Source organism: Trichechus manatus, unplaced genomic scaffold, assembly GCF_000243295.1.
Source record: "Trichechus manatus latirostris isolate Lorelei unplaced genomic scaffold, TriManLat1.0 scaffold00267, whole genome shotgun sequence".
Classification (NCBI taxonomy): domain Eukaryota; kingdom Metazoa; phylum Chordata; class Mammalia; order Sirenia; family Trichechidae; genus Trichechus; species Trichechus manatus.
The window spans coordinates 295773-304049 of record NW_004444203.1 but is presented as its reverse complement, the minus strand read 5'-3'; the positions used below and the strand labels follow the sequence as shown (position 1 = coordinate 304049).

At 42.0% G+C, this 8277-nt stretch overlaps 1 protein-coding gene across 1 annotated transcript in view; it reads right to left on the bottom strand.

Annotated features, from left to right (window-relative positions):
* The window catches only part of VEGFC (vascular endothelial growth factor C), a 141609-nt gene extending 133358 nt beyond the window's left edge, over positions 1–8251 (bottom strand). Inside the window, exon 1 of the mRNA XM_004389904.2 lies at positions 7693–8251. Coding sequence (XP_004389961.1) covers positions 7693–7839 — 147 coding nt within the window. The 5' untranslated portion in view covers positions 7840–8251. The remainder of the gene's footprint in view (positions 1–7692) is intronic.
* Positions 8252–8277: the final 26 nt, after the last annotated feature.

Genomic DNA, 8277 nt, shown 5'->3' with positions numbered 1-8277 from the left:
GCAGAACTCAAATTCTAGTAAGAAGACCAGACTTAATGGTCTGAATGAGACTGGAGGAACCCCAGAAAGCATGGCCCAAGAATTCTCTATCAGCTCAGAACTAAAACAATTCCCGAGGCCAACTCTTCAGACAGGGGTTGGACATAAAGTGATGCTCGTGAGGAGCGTGCCTCTTAGCTGAAGTAGATACAAGGGACTAAACAGGCGGCTTTTGTCCAGAGGTGAGATGGGAAGGCAGAGAGAGCTAGGAGGTGGTTGAACGGACATGGGGAATGAGGGGTGGAAAGGAGGAGTGTGCTGTCACAGTATGGGGAGAGCAATTAGGGTCACGTAACAGTGTGTGTGTAAACTTTTGTACGGGAGACTAACTTGAAATGTAAACTTCATTTAAACTACAACAATAAACAACAGCAAAAAAAAAAAAAGAGTGCCTGAAAATACCATGGCTCAGAATACTGCAGACATATCCTAATTACGATTTAAACTCTTGTTCTCAATATACTACTTACGCCATCTAGAGGGTGAACTGAATTTGTGAAGACCCCTGCAACTGCCAAAGGCAGAGCAGTGCTGGGGGTACAGGAAATCCTTATTCCTTTCACGTCAGCTCTTGTGACTCAAAACATCCCAGAAAAGCTAGGAAACACCACTCCAGACTGAATGCATGTAATTACAAAGAGGCCAGACCTCCCTTTCAAGAGCCCCAGAACTGGAAGGCCAGAAACAAATCTCCCAAATCCACCCAGATGAACTTAGACAAGCACAGGGACTCACTCGTCTTAAAGATATTCTACTGATGTAAGTAACTAACTGCTTCCTACAGAGCACTTTTGATGTCTCATGAACAAATGGCTACCGGCCAAGTATTCACAGGTCAGGAGAAAAAACGCAAACAAGCAGAAACCAAAATGAAAGATAAATTAAGCTTTTTATGTCCAAAGCCATATATCCCTTGCTCCACTCAAAGTTTGCTGAAAATCATTTACAAGAGAGGAGATGACTATTCAACCATATATTCCAAGTGAAATTGTAAACATAACAACTGCAGAATTATCATTAAAGACTCAGATATCAGGAAAAGGGGGTAAGAATACAGTCCTTCAGTCATGTTAATCCTTTACCCTCCTCAGAAAGGGGCTTTTGGGGAGTCCAACCTTGACCTTCTCGCATAAATTGATGCAGGGTGAGCTGAAGAGAGGAAGAGAGTTCAAAGGTTTCCACTTCCACAAACATTTCACATTTCCCTAAACCTGAACTTCCTTTCTAAGGACTGAAGGTGTTTTGCTGCCAAGAAGTACGGGCATCTGAAGAACATTGGAGAAATGTCATGGGTACCGTAACATGAAGCACAAAGATGGCACCAAGAAATGTCATGGGTACCGTAACATGAAGCACAAAGATGGCACCAAGTAAATGACTAAATGTTACAACCACATTTATGGCCTATTTTACCTGAATAAAATTTACTTTTTCATTTTTAATGTAGAGCAAAAGGATATGTGTACTTTTAATTTTCCCTTAGAGAATGTAGAAATAGTTGTCAAATGCTCAAATATTTTAAATGCATTATACAGTTTAAGTCCTCTTGACCTTAGACAATTAATTCATTTTAATAAGATGTAAATTTGTACAGCTAGCCTTGTATACACAGGGAACTGCCAGAAATTCAAGCTGGATTCAGAAGAGGATGTAGAATGAGGATATCATTGCTGATATCAGATGGATTTTGGCTGAAAGCAGAGAATACTAGAAAGATGTTTACCTGCGTTTTATTGACTACCCGAAGGCATATGACTGCGAGGATCATAACAAATTATGGATAACATTGTGAAGAATGAGAATTCCAGAACACTTAATTGTGCTCATTTGGAACCTGTACACAGAACAAGAGGCAGTTGTTCGAACAGAAAAAGGGGATACTGCATGGTTTAAAATCAGGAAAGGTGTGCATCAGGGTTGTACTTTCACCATACTTATTCATCTGTATGCTGAGCAAATAACCCAAGAAGCTGGACTATATGAAGAAGAACATGGCATCATAATTGGAGTAAGACTTATTAACAACCTGCAATATACAGATGACACAACCTTGTTTGCTGCAAGTGAGGTGAATCTGAAATACTTACTGACGAAAATCAAAGACTACAGCATTCAGTATGGTTTGCACCTCAACCTAAAGAAAACAAAAATCTTCACAACTGGACCAATAAGTAACATCATGATAAACACAGAAAATACTGAAGTTGTCAAGGATTTTATTTTACTTGGATCCACAATCAACGCGTGTGGAAGTATCAATCAAGAAACCAAACAATGCATTGCACTGGGCAAATCTGCTGCGAAGAGACCTCTTTCAAGTGTTCAAAAGCAAAGACGTCACTTGAGGACTAAGGTGCACCTGACCCAACCCATGGAATTTTCAATTACCTCATATACATGTGAAAGCTGGATAATGAATAAGGAAGTTGGAAGAATTGATGCTTTTGAAATGTTAGGTGTTAGGGAAGAATATTGAATATACCACAGACTGCCAGAAGAAAGAGCAAATTTGTCTTGGAAGTACAGCCAGAATGCTACTTAGAAGCGAAGATGGCAGGACTTCTTCTTACATACTTTGGACATGTTATCAGGAGAGACTTGACCCTGGAGGACATCATGCTTGGTTAAGTGGAGGGTCAGCAAAAAAGAGGAAGACCCTCAATGAGATGGATTGACACAGTGGCTGCAACAATGGGCTCAAACACAGCAACAGTTGTGAGGATGGCACATGACCAGGCAGTGTTTAGTTCTGTTGTACAAAGGGTCACTATGACTTAGAACTGACTCAATGGCACCTAACAACAACAAAAAGTTGTTTCAAGTCTAGTACAGTCTGGTAAAGATCTTAAGTGATCTGTGGAATAAGGCCTTCATCACCCATCATCTACCCATGAAAACCGGTCTCTACTCTGAAATGCTTTAATCCTATCTGTAGAACCAACATTTTCCAACGATTAAACCTCTGATGCCAGGGTTAACTTCTCCCACATCCTTTCACATTAATCAGTCACCAGGTCTATCCTTTCCTCCCTCTGTAGAGCTTTCTTCTGTTCCTACCGCCACCACTACTGCCGTCACTTCCCATCTAGACTCTTACTGTTACTTCTTAACTATTTTCCACCACTCAAGTCCCTCTGACCTCTAATCGGTCCCACAAATAATTTCAACAGTCTTCCTAAATCCCGACTCCCTGTTCATTCAGTTGCTCAGAAATCCTGAATCACTTTCCGTAACCCATGGCATGAAGATTAAACTCCTTAGACTGGTTCAGGCCCTAAACCATGTAACCCCAACTATTTCCTCAAACTTACATTTAACAGTCTTCACTGTTAGCCTGCATAGCTCCAGTTCAAACAGCTCTACTTAGCTTCTTACCTTCTCACCCCACCTAAAACATTCAATGAATTCCGGCCTCCTCATACTCTGATGCCTTCATCTGCTGGAAATTCACACCCAAGTTACAATTCCAGCTCTGCTCTTGTGTCAAGGTGCTTAGACCAACCAGGCCACACTGATGACTCTCTCATCTTCAGGAGCACAAATGCACCTTGGTCCCATTCCTTTGCTAACAGGCATAGGCTATCTGGCAGTATTACTGAGTTCTGTGCAAAAGCCTTTGTTTTTCCCACTGAGCTATAAGCTCCTTGAAGAGTGGAAAAATGCCTTATGTTTTTTCAAGATGTCCCATGCTTAACAGAGTGCCTTATAAATTCAACAATTACACAATGAAGATGATAAGAAAACTGATGAAATTAGTCACTGATAAACACCACACATCAGTGAATCTGAAACTTTAATTGTGCATGAGAATTTCTTAAAACCCAAGAAAATCAAACCTGTTACTGTCAAGTCGATTCTGACTCATAGCGACCCTACAGGACAGAGTAGAACTGCCCCATAAGATTTCCAACGAGTGGCTTGTGGGTTCGAACTGCCAACCTCTTGGTTAGCAGCTGAGCTCTTAACCACTGCACCACCGGGGCTCCAAGAGAATGACCTAAGATGCTAGTTAAAAATGTATATGCCTAGACCCAACCCAGAAATTTGGCTGGTCTTAGGTGAACAGAAAAAAATTAAAGACCTCTAGGGAGTTCTGATGCAGTTAGCACACAGATTTAATTATGACAAACACTGCCACTGATTAAGTGGAAATAGTAGATAAAACAAGTAGAAAAAAGGTATGTGGAATTATAAATAATGCAGAAAGAACATCTGGCATGTTACAAACAAGTTGCCATTATTATAAGTTGTTTATGATAGTCACAATAAATCATACATATTTTTACTATACTAATTAAAAATAGCTATTTTCATTAATGCAGTTAGTATTATATTAAATTAATCTATTTCTCGCTTTTAAACTATAAATGGAGAGATATTTAAAGTTATTTGTGTAAAACGGAAGACAGATTATATTTATTCATTCAATAATAGTTGATCTTCTAGATTATTCACTTAACTGAAACAAGACTGTAAATCTTTCAGCTTTCCTCTATTGAGTTCTATCTTTGACAAAGGCATCTGCAAAGTAACACACGCCCTCCTTACATTTATTAATCTCAAAATATATAAGTATCTAGGTATTTATACTTCCAGTCCGACCCACTTATTGGAATAACAAGTTGCACAAGTTTACCTCCTGATATGAAGTGTTCTTCTGCCTCTCAATAAACCAGCTTCTGTCTATTTTAAAACCAAACCCTTTGACTTCAACCAAGCAGAGTGAACTCTTGTTGTTGTTGTTAGGTACCGTCAACTCGATTCCGACTCATAGTGACCTTATGTACCACAGAACGGAACACTGCCCGGTCCTGCGCCACACTCACAATCGTTGTTGTGCTTGAGCCCACTGTTGCAGCCACTGTGTCAACTCTACCTAATCTCTACCTAATCTCAAACTGGCACATGATTGGATTTAGCTGCTGCTTTTCCCAGGTTTTGCCATTATTTTTGGTTTAGTGTTATAATTTGAAACATCTTCTTTTCTCCCCCCAACATGTCTAGTTAACTTGAATCATATAATAGCACAACTTCTGTCTGCCTTACTTTTCTAACAGTGACTTGTCTGCGCTAACATTTTAGAATTTTTCAATAAGCCATATGAGCATGAGCATGAGTTATTAAAGAGAAACCTACTAAATGTAAATATAAGTTGAGAAACAAGGAGATCTTGTTTTCATTTGTAATTTTAACTTCAATTTTTTGCATGACTTTGGGGTTGGGGTGAAGGATTGGCAGCTAACCTTGGTTTATAACCTGTGAACTGTATTTTTAAGGTATTTTGAAAAACACTTCATATATATAAACCAAAACATTGCATTTATTGGGGATTATATATTTAGCATCTTCTGATTACCTTCTGAAATCTCTCACTGGGGTTTATGCAGCTCACAGAATGTTAACCAGTTCCCCTGCCTGCTTAAAATCTAAATGACGTGCTTATGTCGGCCACTAGGGAGCGACATGGAGTCTTCAGGCCTTGGGCAGTTTTCACTGAAAGCACTTGCTCTGTCAAGGCTCTGTTCACCCCTGAGGAACACCTTAGCGCAACTATAATGCACTGCCTGTGGTCTCAGAGGCTTAAAATGATGTTTCATGCAGTGGAAAAGAACCTATATCACATGCAGACTATCACCCCATATTCATCACAGAGAATATAAAAGATGGTTAAAAACGAAAACCAGCATTTGCAAACAACAATGCATAGGGATTTTAACAGCAAAGTGAAAACTTCATTACATCATCAAGGAAAATAATTTTGAAAATTAAAAATAAATTAACTTTTTTCGTCCAACCCTACAACTTACATAACACGCACATAAACACTCGCAAGCATGTACACGCATATGTACACACACAAGCACGTGTACGCACATTCATTCAGGACTGACAGCAGTGAGCGGCTGTCATACAGACTCTTGGCTTATCAGGAAATGCTTCTCATTTTACTTCCTACTTCTCACTTTCTAACTGTAAACTAAAGTAAGTTATCACAGGCAATAGAAAGGCATGGCCTTATCAAGTCATACTTTTAAGAGTATGACTTTGCAGAAACAGAAAGTGAACAAAAAATCAAACCCACTGCCTTTCAGTGGATTCTGACTCATAGAGACCCAACAGGACGGAGCAGAACTGCCCCCTAGGGTTTTCAAGGCTGTGATCTTTATGGAAGCAGACTGCCACATTTCTCTCCCTTGGAGCAGCTGGTGGCTTCCAACCACAGACCTTTTGGTTGGCAACCCAGTGCTTAAACCACCGCACCACAGCAAAATTCAAGGCACTCAAATTACAGGAAGTGTTAGTTGTTCCAATGCTACATTTTTACAGTATTGAAGGACAGGGCAACATTCTCATCGCTATAATAAGAGCAACGTAAGAATATGCATTGAAAATCATTCTGCAATTCACATAATGCATATGTTCTGCAACTTAATGTATATTGTTTTTACTCAAAAGTGTTTTATTTCCTGACCCCGATACTGAATTACGAATTCCAATATTTTAAAATTTCCTCCAAATTTTAAATACAAAGATTGTTAGATTTTTTAAATTGGTCTTCTCAATTTTAAAATAAAGCGTATTTTAAATATAAATGGGCAGGTAATTTAATTTCTCCTCATTGAGGACACGTTAATCATGTTAGTCAACTAACAGCTGACAGTAACACACACCACTGACGCTTCTCCACTTGCCATCAGCTGACATAAACCACTGCAGTGTGCTTCCAGCAAGTGTTTGAACAGAGACTTCTCGGTAAAATACAATACAATGTGCAATATCAAACTTCTTCAGGAGTTCAAGAACTCTACTACGCATCGGTACGCCAGGTCTGAACTCCAGCTCTTTAAGAAGAGCAAGTAAGAAGCAGGCATAAATACGGTAACTCCTTTTTGAAAATCAAAATGCCTCATAAGTATCTTGGAAACATTTTTAGGAAAAATTAAACACCTCTTTAAAAAAATCTTATTTTTCAGTATTTCACAACGAGAGTTCAGAAATTCAGAGTTTATCAAGTTGAAAGCAGTCTTGCTTTATTATGATCTAAATGAGAACTGTCTCCTGTTGTATCTCAAGTTTGACCAACTTCCCCAAGTGAATCTCCAAGCTTTAAGCACTCACGCCTGGTGACTACATTCCTTCACGCTTTTTCCTAACATCGCGCACACAGCCTAGTGCTCCGCATAATAGGAGCGAACACTCCAGGAAAACACCCTGGTTGACTGGTCATCCTTGTTCCAGGAGCCGTGTGGACTCCCACTAATGGGCTAAGGACAGAGGTCTTCCCCACCGGAGTGAACTCGCGCTCGCCTGAGCCGCTTAACTGCCCGGGATTCGAGACCCCTCCCTGCACCGGGGGAGACGACTCTGAAATAAAAAACGTGATCTCTATTACTAGGCACCCCTCTGGGCCTTTCACTTGAGTAACTTGGTTTTCCCTATTCCCTTAGTAACAACTTTCTATTAAATAATTTAAAAAAAAAAAAAAGAACAAGAAAAATGAAACTTCAAGGAAGCGCACATACAGTTCACTAACTTTGAACCAACGTACACAAGGTTAAAGAGTACACATACTCTGCGCAGGTTCTGCGGTCCAAAGCAACCCAAACGCCAGTCTTTGCGCAGCCCGACCCCAGGCGCCACCCGCGCACCTACCTTGGCCTCCCCCGCGTCGGGCTCCTCGTCGGAGAAGCCGAGTCCGGACTCGAAGGCGGCGGCGGCGGCGGGCGCCTCGCGCGCACCGGGGAGCAGCGCAGCGGCGAGCAGGGAACACGCCAGAGAGAAGAAGCCCAGCAAGTGCATGGTGGAAGGAGCGGGGGCTGGGGAGGCTGGGCCGCGGCGGGGGCCGGGTGGGGGCGCGGGCGCCCCTGCACTGCTGCGCTCCCCGCCGGGTCCCTTTCCCCCGAGATCCTCCCGGTAACCCCCCTGGGCGAGCCGGCGGCGGCGGGAGCGGGTCCGGCGCTCCGCGGTCCAAACTTTGCAAGTCGCTCTCCCAGCCAGTGCCTGGGAAGGGCGAGGGGTGTCAGGTAAAAGCCTCACAGGAAACCGGACATCCAAGCTCCCCTCATTCGGAGCCGGCGAGGTGAAGGGAGGGCGGACGGCTCCTCGGTTCGCGTTTTTGTTTTTGCTTTTTGGAAGTGGGAGGGAAAAGCCAAAACACCCCGCAATTTTCCACCGCTCTAAACCCCCCAGAGCCCTCCTCCCTCCCCTTCTCTGAAGTGAAACAAGCCGGGCTGCGGG